Here is a 21793-nt window from a genome sequence, read left to right as displayed (position 1 = left end):
GTACTGTGAATAGCCTAGAGTATGAATTTATGCATGTGGGTTTCTCCTCCAGTAATTTAAAAATTATTGGATAGGTACTGTGAGGTTTGTCATTTTGTTAAGCTTCATCTTAACTATTGTTTACTTTGGGCAAGGATTCTTTCTTTAGTTTCCTGCAATGGTTGCATGAAATAGTGAGAATGAGGAAGCAAGAGCAGACTGCTCTGGAAGGGCTGGGGAGCCAAGGGTGGCAGGGGGCTAGGCCAGGGGCATGACCTGTACCCTCTGGGCCACATCCCACAGCTCATGAACTAGGTGAACAGGGCTGCTGATGGTGACCAGGGTCAGGCCCAGCCCTCTGACTGCCAGCCTGGGCTGTGTGGTACCGAGGCAGCTCCGAGACCAACCTGAGCATCAAAGATCAGCAAAAGACTCGGGCAGGTGGGGACAGAGCAGTAGTGTAGCTTGGGCAGGGACCATGGTGAGGGCTGGAGCTAAAATGAAGCTCAAGCTCATAGAGGCCCTCCCCCAACAAGGTTTCCTGCAGCTCTTTCTCTCCCAGCTCTGGCCCTGATGCGCCTTGTGGTGTTGGCCTTGAGCATGGGTGGCAAAAATCCCAGGGGAACCCGTGTGCTTAGAGCCCTGCCAAGACTATAAAAATGTTTTATAGCAGATGTTTTTAATATAACCGATAACTGAAGGAGGGAGGCTTTGCAAGCCTTCTGTCATTTTGGTTTACTTAAATACAAGGTTATATATTCAACTGTAGGGATGCTAATTGTGGTTCATTACCTGCTGCTGAAGCAGCATTCATGCTGGAGTTTCCCAGGGGTCCGGAACGACACAGCTCATGTTGGTGTCTTCTTGGTGGCTGTCTGCAGTGACTGGCACCTTGAAGCTAGGGAGCACTTACTGCAGGCAATGCACTTGCTGGGAGGTGCAGTGGGTGCTTTGAAGAGCATAGTCAGAAGTGGAAATGATTTAGGAAAAGTAAAAAGCAGTGTAAAATCTACAAGATTCAGTAAAGCTAAGGAGCAAACTACAAAATGGCAAACAGCTAAACAGCACTATAGCAGAAAGTAATCTGAAGACTGTATGAGCCCACAAGTAAAGTGGTGGTGATTTGAAAAATGATGTTATACCTTGAGTATTTATTTACCAGTTGTATGAAAAACACAGAGGTAGTTATCTTGCTTTACTTCGTCCTGGTAAAGACTCACCTGACGCAGTGTGCAAATGTAAATAATCTTGTGTATGAGTATATGAGGGAGAAGCTCTCTCTTTGAGGATAGTTTAATATTGAGATATGATATTGGGAGTTTGCGGAATCCCTATGATAGGAACTTGTTAAAAATGGGTCAGGAAGAAGTCTGCCTGAAGCGATCTAGATTAATTTGGTTACCTTAGTATAGGAAGATGAACCTCTTAGAATAGTGGACCTGGCATAGATCTTGTCACCAAACCCCTCAGCTTTTGCTTTTTTTTTTTTTTTTAAATTTGCTTTGCATCCTTCTGGTTAGTTTCACACATGCAGCTCCACTAGAATTAATGCTGCTGGAAAAGTTGTTCTGCCTTTTCGTTGTCTTGACGTAATGAATAGATGCTCTTGCTTTCACCATGTGCTGCCATCTTGTGGCTCATTGACGGTAGAAAATATTTCTGAAATGTTTACTGAGACTCGCTAGTGAACATAGAAGAAGCTTGTCTATGTCTGGTCTTCTGCTATATCCTCCTAGAAAAAAACGTCCTTAACTCTTTGACGTGTGTGTGTGAAATCTGATGAACTCTGTGCCTGCACATTTTGTTTAAAATGGAATGCGATCATTTTGATAATTCACTGCTATTTCAAATATAGTTTGTCTTTACAAAAGACAGAAATCAGAAATACTGCTTTGAACCAAGATACTTCTATATGGATTTAAAAAAAAAAAAAAAACAAACCCAACAACAAAACCAAAACTAATCTGTGCAGATGAATGAACCCCTTTTAAAAAGTAGTGCAAACTGTCAGCTAATATTATGGATTGTGCTTATACGCTGCAGGGTGACCTGGCTTAGTTTGAAACACTGTAAAATTTCACTTTTCTTGTTTGTGTATATATTTAAAATATCTCTCAGTACAATTTTAGAAGAATGAGATCCACTGCTCTCAAAGAAATGTCATTCTTAGCTGAGCTGAAGGTGGGAAGAGGTTTTGTCATTGTTTTTTGTCTGTATTCTGCTTTTGTATTGTATTCATTTCTAGTCATGAAGCCAACTTTTCGGCAGAGGCTGATATGTTATGTAAATCCCCTCTCCTAGGGCAGAGATAGATTCATGTGCACGTTGTAGAAGTCCAAAAAGAAGAACCATTTGTATTTTATCTGTGCCTTAGCAAGTTATGTATACTTAATATATAAGCTGATAGGTTTCTTAAATCATTGAGTGTTAAATCTTCTAAGTTTTCTTAGGTCTCCCTTGTAAACATTGTTTGTTTATTATGGTGAATCCACAGGATGTTTAGAGGGATTTTTTTTAAAATAAACATTCTCAAATGTTTTGTAATCTCTTTTTTTGTATTATTTTTCTCTAGATTGCCAGCCATTTTGAGAGGAGGTGTCATTGATAGATACTGGCCCACAGCTGATGGGCGCCTGGTGGAGTATGACATAGATGAAGTTGTTTATGATGAAGATTCACCTTTTCAGAATATTAAAATTCTGCATTCAAAACAGTTTGGGAATATTCTTATCCTCAGTGGGGATGTTAGTAAGTATCATCTCATTTGAGGATCTTTTGTGTGAAATTGTAGGAAGCGCTGTTTACTATCTTGCTATGGCACAGTTTCAATGGATTACTAAGGGTCATGGTTCTGACGCAGGAAGCTACATACATGCATGTACACATATATCTGTTCCTGTATATAAAGTATTTTAATCAGAAGGGCTGACCAGTCTAAAATCTAGAGTACAAAAAAGATTTTTTTCCAAAGTTGTCATCTTTACAGTGGAAGGTGGCACAGGAGAATAGAAGTCAGTGTTCTCTAGCAGAGCTTACTCCTTTCTTTCATATGAATTTTTACCTGTTTGTTGCAAGTCCAACCTCTTGAGGGCTTCTCTTTGACAGTAAAACAAACTGCTTTGTTGGTGTGCTGGTTTTGGCTGGGATAGAGTTAACTTTCTCCATAGTAGTGTGGGGCTCTGTTTTCCATTTGTGCTGAATGCAGTGTTGGTAACACAAGGATGTTTTCATTACTGCTGAGTGGTGCTTACATAGAACCAAGGCATTTGCTGCTTCTCACCCCACCCCACCAGCGAGTAGGCTGGGGGTGCACAAGGAGTTTGGGAGGGGACACAGCTGGGACAGCTGACCCCAACTGACCAAAGGGATATTCCATACCATATGACATCATGCTCAGTATATAACTGGGGAAGCTAGCCAGCAGGTGGGACTGCTGCTTGGAAACAGGCTGGGCATTGGGTTTGTTTGTTTTGGTGTTTTGTGGGTTTTTTCCTTTCTCTGCAGGTGGTGAGTAATTAGATTTGTGCATCACTTGCTTTTTTATATATATATATATATATATATATATATATAAGCAACTATTCTCTTCCTTTGTTATCCTATTGAACTCCCTTTATCTCAACCCATGAGGCTTTTTTCCATTCTTCTCCCCATCCTGCAGGGAGGGATGGGGGGAGGAGTGAGTGGGCAGCTGTGTGGTGCTTAGTGACCAGCTGGGGTTTCACCATGACAGTTGGTCTTCAAAATGCAGTGGAATTCTAAAGAAATATGAAGTAGTAGGAGCCTGTGTGTGTGTGGATAATCCTGCTCCTCCCTTGTATCTCACCAAGCAGGTAATTCCCTTAAAGATTCAGGACAGCTGTATCTTAACCCATTTAGCTGCTTTTTTGGTGAACATCTTTTGACTGTCATCTTCAAAATGCTCAGTTGAATTCTAATCAGAAGAGCGACCCAACCTTTATGTGATACTCTGTGCCTGCTGATCTCTTATTTTTTGAAAGTGAAGATGGGCTACTGTTCTTTTAAGCTGGATAAGAATACTGTTTGCTAGAAAATCTAGGCATTGAGGAGTATGCCTCATAAAATCTCTCGGTACTTTACAATATAAGTACTGACTCAGGTAAGTGAGGGATGTTGCTATCTAGCGATAGAATACCTAATTTCAGTCTAATGGCAGAATAATTAATATATTTGACTATAGCTTTTTGAAATCGCCAGAAATACTTCTAAACATTCAGTTGGCTTTCTGCAACTGTCAGGGGGGACTTCAGCTGTCATCTGCACAGAAAAGTGTTATTACTGAATTCATTAGCAAGGTATTTTCTAATTCAGTTAGATTTGTATTTGAAATCACCAAATTAGGTATTCCATACTTCTGGCCAGAAATTTTCATTAGAGTTTCATATGGAGATGAGGTTTTTTGAATGTTGTTACAATGTGCCTTATAGGAAATGAAGTATGCTGCTACTTATTTACCTTATGTGGGACTTATTTTAGCAGTATTTTAATTGTACACTTAGTTTAAGTGCTGATTGCCAGGCAGAATGATAAGATATACCATGATGTGCTGCTGCACAAAGCTTTGCCCTTGTAGCTCAGATCTGTTATTACTGCTTAGGAATATTATTGCCTGCTTTGAAGCTTATGGTGAACAAGTCAGCAGAAGGCATGCTTCGGGGCCCTTCAGCAGTTAGGTGTTAACGGTTGTACTTAGGCTTCTGTGCAGGGATCCACTGGGGTGTGTCAAGGTTGCCCTTTTTAATTGGAGTCCAGATTGTGCTTTCAAAAATCTCCTGATTTGTCTCTTGTAGCACTAATCTGAAGTGAAGACCTGCTGAAGTATCAATTGTGGACATCAAGTCCTAAGTACTGACTGTTTTCCTCTACAACTTTGCTTCTCTTGCTTCCTAATGCTGAGGTAGCCGTTGCTGGGTTTGCATTGAGAACTAGAGAAATTCTGTGTGGGATTCTGAGGGGAATCTCACTAGCTTTGGTAAATCACCAGCCTCCTGTTACCTGGACTGTCTGAGAGCTAGGTTGTTTCTGTAGATGCTCTTGCTGTAATCTGTATTATATCACCTTTGGATTAATACCAATTAATGAGAAGAACTAAGATATAATGTTTCTGTCCAACTCTTTCTCTTCCTTCCATTCAGATCTGGCAGAGAGTGATCTGGCATATACTCAAGCCATAATGGGCAGTGGAAAGGAAGACTACACTGGGAAAGAAGTGCTAATCCTAGGAGGTGGTGATGGAGGTATACTATATGAGATAGTCAAACTGAAGCCAAAGATGGTTACTATGGTAGAGATATCCTTTGACAAAGGACTTTCAATGGTTTTTAGCCTGCATTTTTCTGCTGGTATCTTAGCACTGAGCACAATTAACTATCAGGTTCTGGTTTGCGTGAGGAAATAAGATCTAAAATGAAATTTCTTTTTGCTGGTTTAGAGAGACCCAGTGATTACATATTTGTACATCACTATGTATCACATGCTTTCAAGTTTGTAATCCATAGTATAATTCTTGAGTAGCAGTTTACATAGAATTGGAAAGGAATGCTTCTGTCATCAGCCTGATAATCTTCTCTGATAACAGAAGACTGGTCTGTCAAGTCTGCATTTTGGGCTGCATTCTGCCTCCTTGTGTTCTTCTTTTTTTCTAAAGAAAGCTATAAAAAAAACCACCCTAGAAGCAAAAAAGTTTAATCAATAGGAATGTCAGGACCAGCAGGTCGAGGGAGGTGATCCTGCCCCTCTACTCCGCTCTTGTGAGACCCCACCTGGAGTACTGCATCCAGCTCTGGGGGCCCCAGTGCAGGAGAGACAGGGAGCTGTTGGAGGGAGTCCAGAGGGAGGGTCACAAAGCTGATCAGAGGGCTGGAGCACCTCTCCTGTGAGGACAGGCTGAGAGAGTTGGGGCTGTTCAGCCTGGAGAAGAGAAGGCTCTGGGGAGATCTAATTGTGGCCTTCTAGTACCTGAAGAGGGCCTACAGGAAAGCTGGTGAGGGACTGTTTATCAGGGAGTGTAGTGACAGGACAAGGGGTAATGGGTTCAAGCTGAAGGAGGGTCAGTTTAGATTAGATGTTAGAAAGAAATTCTTTACTGTGAGGGTGGTGAGGCAGTGGAACAGGTTGCCCAGAAAGGTTGTGGAGGCCCCCTCCCTGACAGTGTTTAAGACCAGGTTGGATGGGGCTTTGGGCAATGTGCTCTAGTGGAGGGTGTCCCTGTGCATGGCAGGGGGGTTGGAACTAGATGATCTTTGAGGTCCCTTCCAACCCAAACCGTTCTATGCTTCTATGACTTGGTGAATTATGCTGGTGGCAGAGTAACCAGCTCTTGCCCTGTTTTAAAAATACTGATACAAATCAAGTTTTCAACATTCTGTAGTTCAAATAGTTTGTAATGTAAACCACTGTTAACCATCTAAAATGTTGATCATCCTAGGTTTTGGAATTTCCTTCCCAGAAACTAAAATTAATTGTTTTAAAAAAATGTAGGTTAAAGTCTTAACCTAGTTTTCTTTTACGGGGTTTTTAAATATGCCATCTTATTGTTCATATCTCAAGCTTTCACAGTAACCTAAGGTACCAAAATACTGGTAAAAAGCAAAAATAAGCACTAACTAAACTTCTAACTGAATCTGGAGGCAAATACATAAGGTTAGCTATTGCAATATATATACCAAGATACACATCTTACTATTCCTTTGTGAATGTCACCTTTTTGAGAATTTCTTTGTGAAGAAATAGAAACTGTTACTTGTATTATTTCTGGAATGTAAAATACCTTAACTAGCTTCAAACATTGACCAAATGGTGATCGACGGGTGTAAAAAATACATGCGGAAAACATGTGGAGATGTCCTAGACAATCTGAAAGGAGAGTGCTATCAGGTAACTTTTTGTTTTTCTATTATTAGAAGTCATATTTCAAATATAGTTATACCTAGCCTGGAAGATTGCTATTGCAAAGTTTTGGGGAAAAATCTTCTGATTTTTCTTAATTTTGGGAACAATTTTTTCCTTTTTTATGACACTTCTAAATTTTAATACTTGGCAGTGGGATATGTGTTGGAAGTATACATTAGCATCAAAATATTTTAATTCTCCATCTTCAAACTCTTTTAAAAATATTTATTAACTTTTAAGGAATGTGAAGTAGGAGACTGTTTATTGCCATAGCTTACAAATAAAGAGGAAATAGCAGTAAGGATGCAGTGTTAAATATCACTCCTTAAATTGATGAAAAGATAAGAAATGTGTATTTAAGTTGTTGTACTGTTGAGAATATCTGCATTTATAATACACATTTTAAAATTATTTTTAATTTGTAGGCAAAATCTCTTACCATTACACTGCTAGTGTATTAAAAATAAAATAAATGAAAAATAAAAAATTCATGCATCCCTGCAGTTAAGGTCTTTGTGCTGCATCTGATAGCTTGCAAACTAGCCCAGGTGTAATGTGACATCTTTGCTGGAAATATTTTTCTGTTTTCATTACTGCTCCTTAAGGCTCTCATACTAATTTACAGGTATGAGCTAAAAAAAGCAGGCAGAAAATGAACAGAGAAGGCATATGCTACTTTGCATGAGTCAGCGGCCCTTCATACAAATACTTTAGTTTACTTGTATGTTGGGGGACTGCTAACTGTTGTTACAATTTGTTAGGTTAGAACAGTGGTCACTCAGCAATTAGTGACAGAGCTAGGAAATTCAGTCCCGTAGTTGTCAGTCATAATTTCTATAACTGTTCTCCCTTTCTATATGATGTAAAAAGTTGAAAATGGGACCTAAAATTTAATGCATATTTAATTTTGTACTTTTCCCCTCTTAATTCCTGTGAATCCACATTTTTTCCTCTTGGTCAGTTTTGGGGTGTTTTGAGGACTGGCTACAGTATTTCATTCTTACAGGTTCTAATTGAAGACTGTATTCCCGTACTGAAGAGGTATGCCAAAGAAGGAAGGATGTTTGATTATGTAATTAATGATCTGACAGCTGTTCCAATCTCCACATCTCCAGAAGAAGGTTAATTTTCTAATTTATTTTCCTAAATTTCTGAGGATTTTCCATGTTTCTGCCCCTCCACTGTATAATAATTGGCAGTTTGCAACAAAAATATTTTGATTCTTGCCTTTTTAATAGCAAATCTGAGAGGCAAAGAATTACAGTAACACATCTGTTCTTTTAGATTTTTTTTCTTGAATGTTAGAAAAAAATTAGCAAGTGCCTAGGACTGTGCTTACACTGTGCTCTCATTCCAGAATAATATGAACTCATGTAATTCTTGAGAAAGTAATTGGGGAGTTCACACTCCAGTAAATTTTTCCCCACTCTGTAATTTCTTGGAAGCATCTGAAAAATTACTGTGAGGAAAAACAGGTACTTCCATCATTGCCATTGTGTAGGAGTTGTGTGGGGTTTTTTACTGTTTTTTGTTCTTGTTGGTTTGTTGTTTGGCTGGATTTTTTTAAGGTATAGGATAGCTACTTTTTAAACAGTAGATGTGTTGCAAGTCTTGAATATGTAATAGTGAACAAGCCAATAATGTGCCATTCTGCTTTTAAATCATACTCTATATGCAGATTCCACATGGGAATTTCTGCGGTTGATTCTTGACCTCTCAATGAAAGTCCTGAAACAAGATGGAAAATACTTCACACAGGTATGACATCTAGATGTAAAAAAAGTATTGCTGTACATGTATTGCAATCTTCATTTTTCAAGTAAAACAACAAAAAAGGGACAAAACCAAACCAGCTAACTAAAAATCTACTAGCAAAGCTGGTTTTCTCCTTTTAATGACTCATTAGGGATTTTTGCATGAAATTTGGGCTTTGCTAACTGACTTTTTTCCATTATTTCAGCTGAATTTGTAGCACTTGTATCTTTGAATTTAAAAGCATAATTTCAAGAATCAGCTAGATGTACTACAGACTATCTTAGCAATTCTTGGAAAAGTAGAACAGATGTACTTTATAAACAGATACATGGTTTTTAAGCTAGTGTCTCCGGCTTTAAAGTGTAATACATGAAAATTTGTCATCCATAAAGGTGTAAGAATTTGAGATAGGTGCAATGGGAAGAGAAGATTAGTCATTTGGAAGTAAATACACTTTCTGCTTGCTGTCCACTGGTTTGGCTTCTGCAAAGCAGATTGTGAACATTTGAATATGTTTGCTACTTCATCAAACGCCAAGCATTGTATTTTTATATTGTCATAAATAAGACTTTGTGTATGAAGTTTTTAATGCAACTTTAAAAATAAACAATTTCAGATTTCTATGCTTACTACAGCATAGCCACCTCATGGCTAATATAGTTGTGGTATAGCTTTCATCCGAAGCTACTTTCTGTATGTAATCCTGAATTCGGAATGCCACAAAGCTGCATGCAACTGTACAAAAAAAGTGACAAGACCCAGCAGATGGTTGAGTGAAGTATAAGTCTCTGAAGTTGTATTTCTTTGTCATGCCCATACCTTAACTAGTTGTCTGATGTGTGGAGCATCCAAGTACAGCATTTTGAAATAATCTTGTTAAGATCTGAAATCACCTATCTTGCATTTGAACTGTATTCCCATCAGTGTAGAGTTTGAGGTGTGTAAAGAAACTGGTTTACTGTAACATTGGACAGGTTTATAGGGAGCAAAACTCATAGAATGAAGTTTTTGGCAACTTTAATGTGCTGCTTTATTTTAAAATGCTGAGGTTGTATGTACAAGACAATAGATCTTGTGCTTGAAATGTAAGATAGGACTAATAAGGTTGTATCACACTGTAAATCTTACTGGCTTTTCTATTCTGTTAATAGTGGACATATTTGACAGACCTTAATATTGAAAGGACACTGCATCTTTTGGACAGAGCAAGCATTTGTGTTGCAATTGTCATACTTGTAACATACACAGTGAGACTACCTGACTTTATTAGAGCGTATGTAAGTGTATGTCTGTGGACAGGTATCTGTCAAGACTTTGCGGGAGGACTCTGGGAAGAAGCTTGTGCTGAAAGCTGGTGTGATGGCTGTGCTGCAGCCAAGGTACAGGGGGCTTGGTTTGTTTCAGCTGAAACCAATGGAATTGAGACTGGTGCGCTCCTGCTGCCTGTCCTGTCCTGATGAGAGGAGATAGCTCAGCTCACCAACATCTCTGCTTGGACAGAAAGGAAGGACAGCAGTACTGAACTGACCCTGGTGGCTTTAAGCCATTGTGAAACTGTGTACTATGGGTTTTGCAGTCCCAGAGTAACAAGGTGGGACATGGCAGGATGGGAAAGAAACAATATTAAAATTGAAGTGGCTTGAATTTGGACTTCTGGCTAACTGGTAGCCAGTGAAAGGGCTGGAGCATAGAAGCAATGTACTCTGGCAACTTAGTCTTCCTGAGAGTGCTGAAAAAAGGAAAATTAATACTGGGGCAAACAGCTACCAGAGCTTTTGATGTATCTACTGATACACTACCCAGCCCATTTGATGGTCCTTGTAGCCTCTTCCCAGCTGGGCCTGATTTAAAACCAAAAACAAACAAAAACCTTTGGGAAAACTCAGTGGTCTGATCATAGGAAGAACAGACTTTTAGGGGTGCTTTAAATTAAATGAGCTGTCTATAACTTTCTTTAAATTAGGTTTTGAATTAAACTAATTGAAGCTGAATATCCAAAGGATTGCATTAGGCTATGGACAAAAGGTCAAACATGACTATTACCAACTCTCGTAGCTAAGCTTAGTCACACACTGGGAATGCATAAATGGTTTTGAATGCTCTGATATGTTAGCTGTTAAATGCCAGGGCTTTTTAGCTCTGTGTATTAACGTTGAAAACTTAAGTTACTTTTTTCCAACTCTCTGCTTCCAGGATGCTTGTCTTAGGTAGCAGGCTGTACTTCACTTGCTGAGGCAATCATATGCCTTTTAAAGCAGTTATGTTTTTAAAATCCAGGACTTTGTGTGCCCCCTGACACACACACACCCTGGCTTTCTTGAAGTGCGTTTTGGTTCTCTAAAACATAAAATGTGTTAAATATCATCAAGGAAAGTGACTGGGGGGATGTCCACCTATTTCTTAGAGCCTGACCTTTGCTATGATGAGGAAATGTCTCATAGGAAGGATGCTGCAAGAGGGTTGCTGTCCTGTTGGCTACTGGCCAGTAGCTGTAGTTGCTGCTTTTGCCTTGACATTAGAATCATAGAATCACAGAATGGTTTGGTTTGGAAGGGACCTCAAAGATCATCTAGTTCCAACCTCCCTACTGCGGGCAGGGACACCCTCCACTAGAGCACATTGCCCAAAGCCCCATCCAACCTGGTCTTAAACACTGTCAGGGAGGGGGCCTCCACAACCTTTCTGGGCAACCTGTTCCACTGCCTCACCACCCTCATGGTGAAGAATTTCTTTCTAACATCTAATCTAAACTGACCCTCCTTCAGCTTAAACCCATTACCCCTTGTCCTGTCACTACACGCCCTCATAAACAGTCCCTCACCAGCTTTCCTGTAGGCCCCTTCAGGTACTAGAAGGCTACAATTAGATCTCCCCAGAGCCTTCTCTTCTCCAGGCTGAACAGCCCCAACTCTCTCAGCCTGTCCTCACAGGAGAGGTGCTCCAGCCCTCTGATCAGCTTTGTGACCCTCCTCTGGACTCACTCCAACAGCTCCCTGTCTCTCCTGCACTGGGGCCCCCAGAGCTGGATGCAGTACTCCAGGTGGGGTCTCACAAGAGCGGAGTAGAGGGGCAGGATCACCTCCCTCGACCTGCTGGTCACGCCTCTTTTGATGCAGCCCAGGACATGGTTGGCTTTCTGGGCTGCAAGCGCACACTGCCGGCTCATGTTGAGCTTCTCATCAATCAACACCCCCAAGTCCTTCTCCTCGGGGCTGCTTTCAATCCATTCCTCGCCCAGCCTGTATTTGTGCTTGGGATTGCGCCGACCCACGTGCAGGACCTTGCACTTGGCCTTGTTGAACTTCATGCGGTTCGCACGGGCCCAGCTCTCCAGCCTGTCAAGGTCCCTCTGGATGGCATCCCTTCCCTCCAGTGTGTTGACCACACCACACAGCTTGGTGTCACCGGCAAACTTGCTGAGGGTGCGCTCGATCCCACTGTCCATGTCGCCGACAAAGATGTTGAACAGTGCCAGTCCCAGTACCGACCCCTGAGGAACACCACTCATCACTGATCTCCACTTGGACATTGAGCCGTTGACCACAACCATTTGAGTGCGACCATCCAGCCAATTCCTTATCCACCGTGTGGTCCATCCATCGAATCCATGTCTCTCCAATTTAGAGACAAGGATGTCGTGCAGGGCAGTGTCAAATGCCTTGCACAAGTCCGGGTAGGTGACGTCAGTTGCCCTTCCCTTATCCACTGACACTGTAACCCAATCATAGAAGGCCACCAAGTTTGTCAGGCATGATTTGCCCCTAGTGAAGCCGTGTTGGCTGTCACCAATCACCTCCTTATTTTCCATGTGCCTGAGCATGGTCTCCAGGAGGGTCTGCTCCATAATCTTGCCAGGCACGGAGGTGAGACTGATCGGCCTGTAGTTCCCTGGGTCTTCCTTTTTTCCCTTCTTAAAAATGGGGGTTATGTTCCCCCTCTTCCAGTTGATGGGAACTTTGCCGGACTGCCAGGACTTCTCAAACATGATGGCGAGTGGCCTGGCCACTTCATCCGCCAGTTCCCTCAAGACCCGTGGATGCATCTCATCAGGTCCCATGGACTTGTGCACCTTCAGGTTCCTTAGATATTCTCGAACTTGATCTTCTCCTACAGTAGGCGGTTCTGCATTCTCCCAGTCCCTGCCTTCTGCGACCTGGGCAGTGTGCCTCAAGCATTCGCCAGTGAAGACTGAGGCAAAGAAGTCGTTGAGTACCTCAGCCTTCTCCATATCCTGGGTAACCAGGTCACCCGTTTCATTCCGGAGGGGACCCACATTTTCCCTTTGTTGTACTAATGTTTGAAACTTCTGTAGTTTGTAGCTTGTCTTCTGATAATTCTGCTTGCAGGGGTTACCTTGTGTGTCTTGTTAGAATGTCATTTATTTCAATGCTCAAGAAATGCTTTACCCAAAAGTGGAATTCTGTTCAGAGAATGGCAGCCTTTTACATACTGTATTGCTGTCTGACTCTAAATGCCACTGCTGGGAAAAGTAAATGGAAATGCTCTTCACCTCTTCATTGGGCTCTGCACAAGTTTTGGAAAATGTTCTCTTCAGGACATGAATTGATTTTTGAGATGTTTTATAGTAGACAGCATACTACACCTTTCTGTTATTACTAGGAGCAAACTGTTACAAGTATTGTTCAGGACTGCTGTCAGCAGGCAGGGTCTATAGCTGTCTAACTGCAGTGCTCCAGAGTCCTGAAGCATTGGCTGGAAAACAGTCTTTAGAATAGTTAGGAATGCTCTGAAATAAAAGCAATTGCTGGTAAGTTGGTAACATGGAAGCAATACAAACAATAATGGCAAGCCGTGCAGTGCTAACAAAGTCATGTGCCTTAGGCTGCGGCATAACTTCTGCTCTCATTCAGGATACATTCCTATACAGTTCTGTTTACTTTTTGCAGCCTAATTGAGAATTGAGACTTGTTCTGAACTTTCAGATTTTTTCCATCTCTTAGTTGTTTATCTTTAATAATTTCATGTGCATTAGCTAGAAAAAAGCTCTTAGTATCCTTCTAGTTACATAATGGTATTTTTGATTAGTTGACTTAAAATCCAAGTTCATCAAAAGCTTCAGTGCATAAAATATCTGGTTTTAACATAATTGCATTGTGCAGATGGCATGAGGCTTTCTCTTTTCGTCTGCAGGAGATGACAAAATGAATGGTGTCATTGATGTGAGTTCTGTCTGGTGCTGCACAGTTGATGGGTTTCCTAAAGAATATTGGCAGGCCTTAATGCAGAGAGTGTATATTTAGGATGGTATGAGCATGACCAACAAAAGAAAAATTTTGAGAAAACTTGCTGATATTTATATCTTCCTTTGATTCATATCCTCTATTTCAGTGAAGACCAAAGTGGATTAAGAATGGGGCCTGCACCCTGACCTAAGAGCTGAGAAGTGCTCCTGGACCAACAATTTGCAGTTACAAGTTCAGTATTTATATGCATTTTTCTCAGTTCTTTTAAAAAACAAAACTCTTCCTGAGAATGCTTAATAAAAGCAATTAATCATGATGTAGGTAGAACTGCACTAATGTCGAGCTGAGAGCAAAAAGTTAAGCTTCACCGAGTGATCTGTTAACACATTATTATGAAATCACACTGTCTTGTAAGACAATTTCTGTTTGCAGCTCACCTCATGAACATAAATCAGACATAGTTTTGTACAGCTAAAATAGCATTTGTGCTTGTCAGTACTCCATTTTTTCCCCAGACACTTGTGCTTATAGTATGTACTACAGCATTTGCAGGTCATAAATTACTTTGAGTTTTGGTAATAATAATAATTCTTACTCAAGTGTGACATGCCATGCATGACTTTAGTGGAGATCCTTGTCTCTAAATTGGAGAGACATGGATTCGATGGATGGACCACGCAGTGGATAAGGAATTGGCTGGATGGTCGCACTCAAAGGGTTGTGGTCAACAGCTCAATGTCCAAGTGGAGATCAGTGATGAGTGGTGTTCCTCAGGGGTCGGTACTGGGACTGGCACTGTTCAACAACTTTGTCGGCAACATGGACAGTGGGATCGAGCGCACCCTCAGCAAGTTTGCCGGTGACACCAAGCTGTGTGGTGTGGTCAACACGCTGGAAGGAAGGGATGCCATCCAGAGGGACCTTGACAGGCTGGAGAGCTGGGCCCGTGCGAACCGCATGAAGTTCAACAAGGCCAAGTGCAAGGTCCTGCACGTGGGTCGGCGCAATCCCAAGCACAAATACAGGCTGGGCGAGGAATGGATTGAAAGCAGCCCCGAGGAGAAGGACTTGGGGGTGTTGATTGATGAGAAGCTCAACATGAGCCGGCAGTGTGCGCTTGCAGCCCAGAAAGCCAACCATGTCCTGGGCTGCATCAAAAGAGGCATGACCAGCAGGTCGAGGGAGGTGATCCTGCCCCTCTACTCCGCTCTTGTGAGACCCCACCTGGAGTACTGCGTCCAGCTCTGGGGGCCCCAGTGCAGGAGAGACAGGGAGCTGTTGGAGTGAGTCCAGAGGAGGGTCACAAAGCTGATCAGAGGGCTGGAGCACCTCTCCTGTGAGGACAGGCTGAGAGAGTTGGGGCTGTTCAGCCTGGAGAAGAGAAGGCTCCGGGGAGATCTAATTGCGGCTTACCAGTACCTGAAGGGGCCTACAGGAAAGCTGGTGAGGGACTGTTTATGAGGGCGTGTAGTGACAGGACAAGGGGTAATGGGTTCAAGCTGAAGGAGGGTCAGTTTAGATTAGATGTTAGAAAGAAATTCTTTACTGTGAGGGTGGTGAGGCAGTGGAACAGGTTGCCCAGAGAGGTTGTGGAGGCCCCCTCCCTGACAGTGTTTAAGACCAGGTTGGATGGGGCTTTGGGCAATGTGCTCTAGTGGAGGGTGTCCCTGTGCATGGCAGGGGGGTTGGAACTAGATGGTCTTTGAGGTCCCTTCCAACCCTAACCATTCTGTGATTTTATCTTTCCAGAAGTAGCCAGGCAATGAGAAGTTCTGATGCAAAGCCAGATAAAAATCCTGAGGGCTGTTCTAGTAATCTCAGGAATATGTTAAATCTGAGCTCTGAAAGCAACAGTTATGTGACCTAACTTAGGCAGGATGGGGAAGATTAAGAGACTTTCTTTTAAAAAACTTTGGCAAAAGTCAGACTCAATAACAGTATAAAGGAGAAGTGAGACTTAAATCGCAGTGCAGTGGGTTTTGGTGGGGATTTTTGGCTAGGTGTTTCTGAGCAAGTAATGATTATTGGTTTCATAGGTTTGCTAATCAAATACAGGAGTATATTGTGCACATTTATCTAATTTTTAATCAAAGCTACTTTTGTCTAGATAGAATTTATCTAGGTATGCTTATCATTTGAGATTATCAAAAGAATTATTTGTTTTGGCATGCTACTCTAACACACCTGGTTGTTCCCTCGGTATTTCATGGTGATCCTCAGAGTAGTCTCCAAATGCTAATGCAGAATATTCTGTCACCACTAGGTGGAGACCAACAACTGGTATTTTCCAGCAGTTTATTCACATTTATAGAGTGATTCTGCCCCTGAAAGGCTTTTCAGACTATTTATTCTTATTCCTAGGGGATGCAAGAACATGTACAGTCAATTTTAGGATGGAGGGACTTTTTGCTTGTTTCAGTTCTGGAAAGATAAAGAGCAGTTTATGGGTCTTGTTCTCTGCTGCTGTAAGTCTGTGCTTAAGTATATTGCGGGGGGAAAAACACCTTCATATGTGCTCTACACATCCACAAACAGTAATCACAATGAGAATAAAAACTTGTACAAGTAGCAGCTGTGCTTTTCATGTCCTTGCTTTAGCTGCATCATCCATATTGAGAGTCTTGTAGCCTACATAGGACCTGGACAAAGAGAGGTGAGCTTTAGGGCCCTTAACCTGCAGAACTTGAAGCCCTGCCTGTATGTTTAAGACTTGAAGCTTGTTTGCAAAAAGTTACTGTTGAACATAATCTTGCTATTCTGATGCTTAAGGGTCATATGGCTTGCTGTATTTCTGTTCTTCCTTCTGAAGTCAGTGCTTTGAAGTGTTTAGTGATGTAATATGGGTCCAGGTCTGTAAGGTGTTCAGTGCTGCATTCTCCAAGGGGAGCCAGTTACAGGTGCAGGTTCCACATCCATCATGGGGGACAGAAGTGGGAGTCAGCGAGGATGTAAGAGCTTGGCATATCCTGAGGTCTGGTTTCATGTCTAATGGACATTCCCAGTGACTTGTTTCTGAACGCGTTAAGTGGTTTTATGCTATCGGACCTTCTAAAAGTCAGTATGATTTTTAGATTGCCCAAGTGATTCATTTTTTTTCCGCTTCAGTGGAGTATGTGTACTCATAGACACTAGTGTGATATGTTTGTGGGTTTTTTCTGAACCATCACCATCCTGTGTGTTCCATGTAGCATGTGAGGATTGTCCCAACAGCTGTGAAACTATGCTCTGTAAGAGGCAGACTGATTGTAAGGTTGTCTCTGTGTGTCAGTGGATTACGTGTAGCTGTGAAAATGCCTTTTTCTGTTCTAAGTTTTTGCTCTGCTGATCTAATCCTTTGAGGTTGAGCAGGCTGTCATTTTCAGCCTGTTTATGAAGTGGAACCTTTAAAAATACCTCTGAACAGGAATTTGCTCCTTCCTAGTCTGGGTCATTCAACCCAGGCAGGATAGAAACAGTCTTGAACTACTCACGGGTTTGGGTTCCAGTAAACAGCACTAACCACTGGTGCAAGGAATCAGATGTCACATACGCATGCGCAGAGCCCTTCACCAAGCTATCGCTTCCTGGCTGTTCTCTAATACAGTGTGGCCCAGCCCTCCAAACATCCAGACCACCATGATGTTGCTCCATAGTTATGCTCCTTTTTTTGGCTGCTGTGTGGGTTTTCTAATTAGCACTTCCAAAGAGGGAGCAGGGTTTTTGGCTGCAATGTGAAAGGAGGCTGGAAGAACAGATGCATGTCCCTGTGTGATTTCTTAGCAATTTGGGAGTCTTTAAGGGACAGACATCTAATTCCCTTGTGTTAGTGAATGTTCACTTTTAATTGATTGTTTGTCCAGTAGAGATGTCAGGTTCAGTCAGGTTTGCCACCATTATCTCCTTAAAAGCCATCCCTGTAACCCAAAACTCAAACCTAGCTTTGATATTAGGTGTTTCATGCTCTATGTATCTCCTTGCTTCTTAGTCACTCTGAAGTGAGGAAGGAAAAAAACCCAACGTGGTCGTGTTCAACTCTGGAACTGTATTTATTATTTAAATTTGTGCATTGTGCTTTAGAAACCTGAAAACTAAACCCATCGTACTACAGAATGTATGCCTTATGAAAGCCCAGGAGAATTGGTGTTGGGGGACAGGCATGAGCAGACTCAGAATGCAACGGCTGTGAAACAGTTCAGGAATCATCAGCCTTAAGGTCTTACAAACACAGATTGGTTAAAGTTTAAAACTATCTCATACTTTTGTGTCAGAGATGCTTGTTAAGGAGAAAATTTTCAGCATTTCCTCTTTTTTTTTTTACCTGTCACATGATTTGACATGAAACAAAGATTAATGAAGGGGAGGTAGACAAAGGAGTTTGGTAGGGTTTTGTATATGTTGAAAACTGAGCAGTGTGGGAGAAAAAAGTCTGATTTTTGCTTATTTCCCTTTTGAAAAAGTATAATTGGTGAGTCATCAGCTTAAGCACTCTGTTCAATATTAGTTGTTAGCAATAGTTATTGTTTGAGTATATGGTGTCTGTTCAGAACAAAAAATGTATTGCTCTACCACATAACTATTTTCATAAGACAGGGGGAGTTAAAATGAACATGGGTTATTACTGGTCACTGTGTTGCATTCTGGGCTTGGTTCCCTGTGTCATATTTTAGTGATACAAGAACATCTAAGTGTGACTGACACTATCAACACTGTATTCTTAGTTGATAAAGCTGGTCACTTCTTTCAGAAAGGTGTTAATAATAGTGATTTTTTTCAATAACTTTTCTCTTTATTGAAATAAGTTCATCTAAGTTTTGTAGATTTGATTTTTGGAATTCTTAGCTTTTTGTTGAGTAAAGTCAAATAATTACAAAAAATTATAACTGTGCAGAACTATAAAATTCTGTGATGTGTCTCCAGAAGGAGAGGCTAATAGAACAGCCAGGTGGGATGTCTAAACCTTCAGGTAAGATCTTGGAGATTGGTGTGTTGTGGGTTTGAAAAGTAAAAATTGCTTATTGGCATGCTTCATTGTTCTTGTAATTTATTTTCCACACTGTCTGCAGTGATTTGTCTTGCTGGAGAAGGGATGAAATACTGAAGCAACAGGCTGGAAACTCTGGATATGTTTATCTCATTGTGTATCCTATTAAACTTCCTCCGTAATAGTGGTATGCTCCATAAATTACCTAGCAGTGTTTTCTATTTATGACTCAAATTACACACACAGGTTGTTTTTTAGTTTTCTTTTGCTTTCAGTCTGATGTTGAAACAAAATTATATGTTTGGTGATGGGCGGCTGAACCAAATAACTGCTGCAGTCCCCTGGATAATAACAGGTTACTAAACAAATACTGCAGTAGTCTGTTCATTGTTGTGCTTTGTGCAGTTGTGCTCAGTTAGTCTTCATCTCTTACCTTTTTACAAACCTGTTCTGTTTTCTGATACCCAAACATGATATATTCACTATAAAGCACACCATCTTCCTTTACCGCATAACCAAATACACATTTGTTTGTGGAGTATGATCAAAATGATAACCAAACACATGTTTTATGCAAGTTCTTTTGAAAGAGAGCTTTCAAGAATATTTTTTTTAAAGATGCTGTGTATAGGATTTTAAGTTGATGTTTTCTTTTCCACTTGTGAAAACTCGAATATGATGCAAAAATTTCAGAGGAGGAACAGTAGGGTGAAGTCTTTTCACTTCCTCTGGAAATACAAATTTTTTAAATACATTGTGAAAAAATCCTACCAATGAAAACAAGTAGAAGAAATAGTTAAATCCTAAAGTCAGAATGTGCATTATACACTTTGTTTCTAGTTATTGTCTGATGTTGTTACATGGAAAAAACAACGTAGATGGAGCTGTTTAGACATACTGATTTCAAATAAGATCTCTGCTTGCTTCAGCCTTTGCTCATTGTACATTGTTTTTTAAGAGCACAGGTAGTATTTGTTGGTCAAACTCATCTTAGTTCCTTGCTTTATGAAAATTAACTTTCACTTGCACCTGTGTGGACTTAATTTTTTTTAAGGCCATTTTTAAAAAACTAGGAGCACTGAGAAGCAGAAGTTAAACAATAAAATGTGGCTTTCTTAAAAACCGTTCTCTTTGGAGTTAAAAGCTTCACCATGTGTTAGCAGAGCAATGCACACATGTGAAACATAGGTAGTATAGGCATTTTGGAAGTGTTGAATAAATCCTTTGTTCCTGGGTTTCTAAAGAACTTGACCTTCGCTTCAAGTTAGAGGTCCTAAAATACTGAATAAACTGTGACTGAGAGATAAAGGTTTTTAATTGGATCTAGCTCTTTTTCTTAGTTGAGCCATCTGCATTCTTTGTCAGATGCAAGTTACACATGTTATCTAAGGGCAGGAAGGGATGAGATACCTCATTCAGTAATTAAAAAAAACCCCACAATAAATTGTATGTGTGCATGCGCAAACATTTCCAGAAGTCATTCAGAGCAGAGGGAAGATACTGCCATTCCATAGGTGGAGTCCGTTGCTTTAGGCTTTCTCGTTCGTGTCTGTCTTGCAGAGTTTTAAAGATCAAAAGCAGTACTCTGCTCGGAAGTGCTTATGCTGGAAGGCTTTTGGCCTGTCCTTTCATGAACAGAATGAGTCATCTAGAAATGAAGAAGCTGGCTGTATTAGTAAATGACCCTTTCTTTCCTTATTTTTATTTCACTAGACCTTTTTCTGTCTAATGCATGTCCTTATATAATCTAGACTAATGTTCTTGTGATATGAGATAAATAGCAAACTTTTGTGCCTCGGGTCTCTTGCCATCGTTTTGTGGGACCTTGGCTTATATGCTAGGTTACTAGGAACTGTGTATTCATTAGCATGAAAGATCCCTTTTTTGTCTTCTGTGGTTAACATTGCTCCTTCGCTAGAAGTGGTAAAATGTGTGGGAAGCTGAGAATTTTTATTTTGAAAGTAACTCTGGAGAAATGCTAGTTAATGCTTCTGTTTCTACTGATTAGAAATCAGAAAGAAAGCCTTGTGCTAGTTCAAGGTAAAAGGCATGTTATACTATAAGCTAGTAAATCCAACCATTAGGGAAGGATGGGGACACATGTCTCCTGAAGAGGTCTCATCCTGTCCCACATATGACCAGATGTGCACATGCTATGTGGTCAGGATAGATTCATTGTCATCCTGTAACTTTTTGTTCACATGTAGTTGGTTGGGCATCATATTTGGGGCCTGTAGATTGAGCTGAAGGTTCCCTATAAGAATGGTGGATATAGAAGACCACAAATCAATTCATCTGGCTGTCAGTGTGCCAAGGACAGCTTCTTCAACTTGACAAGACATTCTGTGATTCCCATGTCTATGCTGTGCCACAGCACATTCATGTTTATTGGGTCTTTATTCAGCATCTCACACCTGGAAAACAAAAGCTGAGTAATTTGTAGACCGTGCAGTGGTGACTATATTCAACTTCACTCCATTTTAAATTAGTGTCCAAATAACTGGTATTTGCCACGCCCTTCTTAAGGTCACTGTATTTAAGGTTGTAAAGTATCAGCTAGCCTACTCAGTTATGTAGGCAAGAAACTTGACAAGAAGGTTTTTTATTAAACTTGCACAACTGTGTTTTCTGTTGCTTTGGGTAGTTGGTGTTGTGTCAGTCTGGTGTTCTGTGGGCTCACTGTTATTGCTCAGTCTTCAAACCCGATATGGATAGGCACTTTTCTAATTGGAGCTTTCTCTGTATGGGGATCCCAGGTATATGTTGCAGTAACTTCTGCTTTTTAATACTTGACTTTGGACAAAGTTGTGCTTGTAATTAGGTGTGTCGGGTTTGTTTTCAAATTCCTCACCATTTGTAATCCTTGATGTGTTTGTATTCCAAGAATGATTTGTTTGGATAATGCTTGTTTGTATGGGAAGGAATGCTGTGAATTCAATGTGTCTGATATTTCATAGTTGCTTTATTAAGAGAAAAATCATCT

The 21793-nt window shown here is 40.8% G+C and overlaps 1 protein-coding gene across 1 annotated transcript in view; it reads left to right on the top strand.

Annotated features, from left to right (window-relative positions):
• The window catches only part of SMS (spermine synthase), a 58924-nt gene that overhangs the window by 30568 nt on the left and 6563 nt on the right, over nucleotides 1-21793 (top strand). Inside the window, exons 5-9 of the mRNA XM_054840375.1 lie at nucleotides 2552-2727; nucleotides 5136-5292; nucleotides 6789-6876; nucleotides 7898-8012; nucleotides 8570-8649. Of these exons, the coding sequence (XP_054696350.1) occupies nucleotides 2552-2727; nucleotides 5136-5292; nucleotides 6789-6876; nucleotides 7898-8012; nucleotides 8570-8649 (616 nt within the window). The remainder of the gene's footprint in view (nucleotides 1-2551; nucleotides 2728-5135; nucleotides 5293-6788; nucleotides 6877-7897; nucleotides 8013-8569; nucleotides 8650-21793) is intronic.

Source organism: Grus americana, chromosome 1, assembly GCF_028858705.1.
Source record: "Grus americana isolate bGruAme1 chromosome 1, bGruAme1.mat, whole genome shotgun sequence".
Lineage (NCBI taxonomy): Eukaryota > Metazoa > Chordata > Aves > Gruiformes > Gruidae > Grus > Grus americana.
The sequence above is the reverse complement of the archived record's forward strand: the minus strand, read 5'-3'. Positions and strand labels throughout refer to the sequence as shown.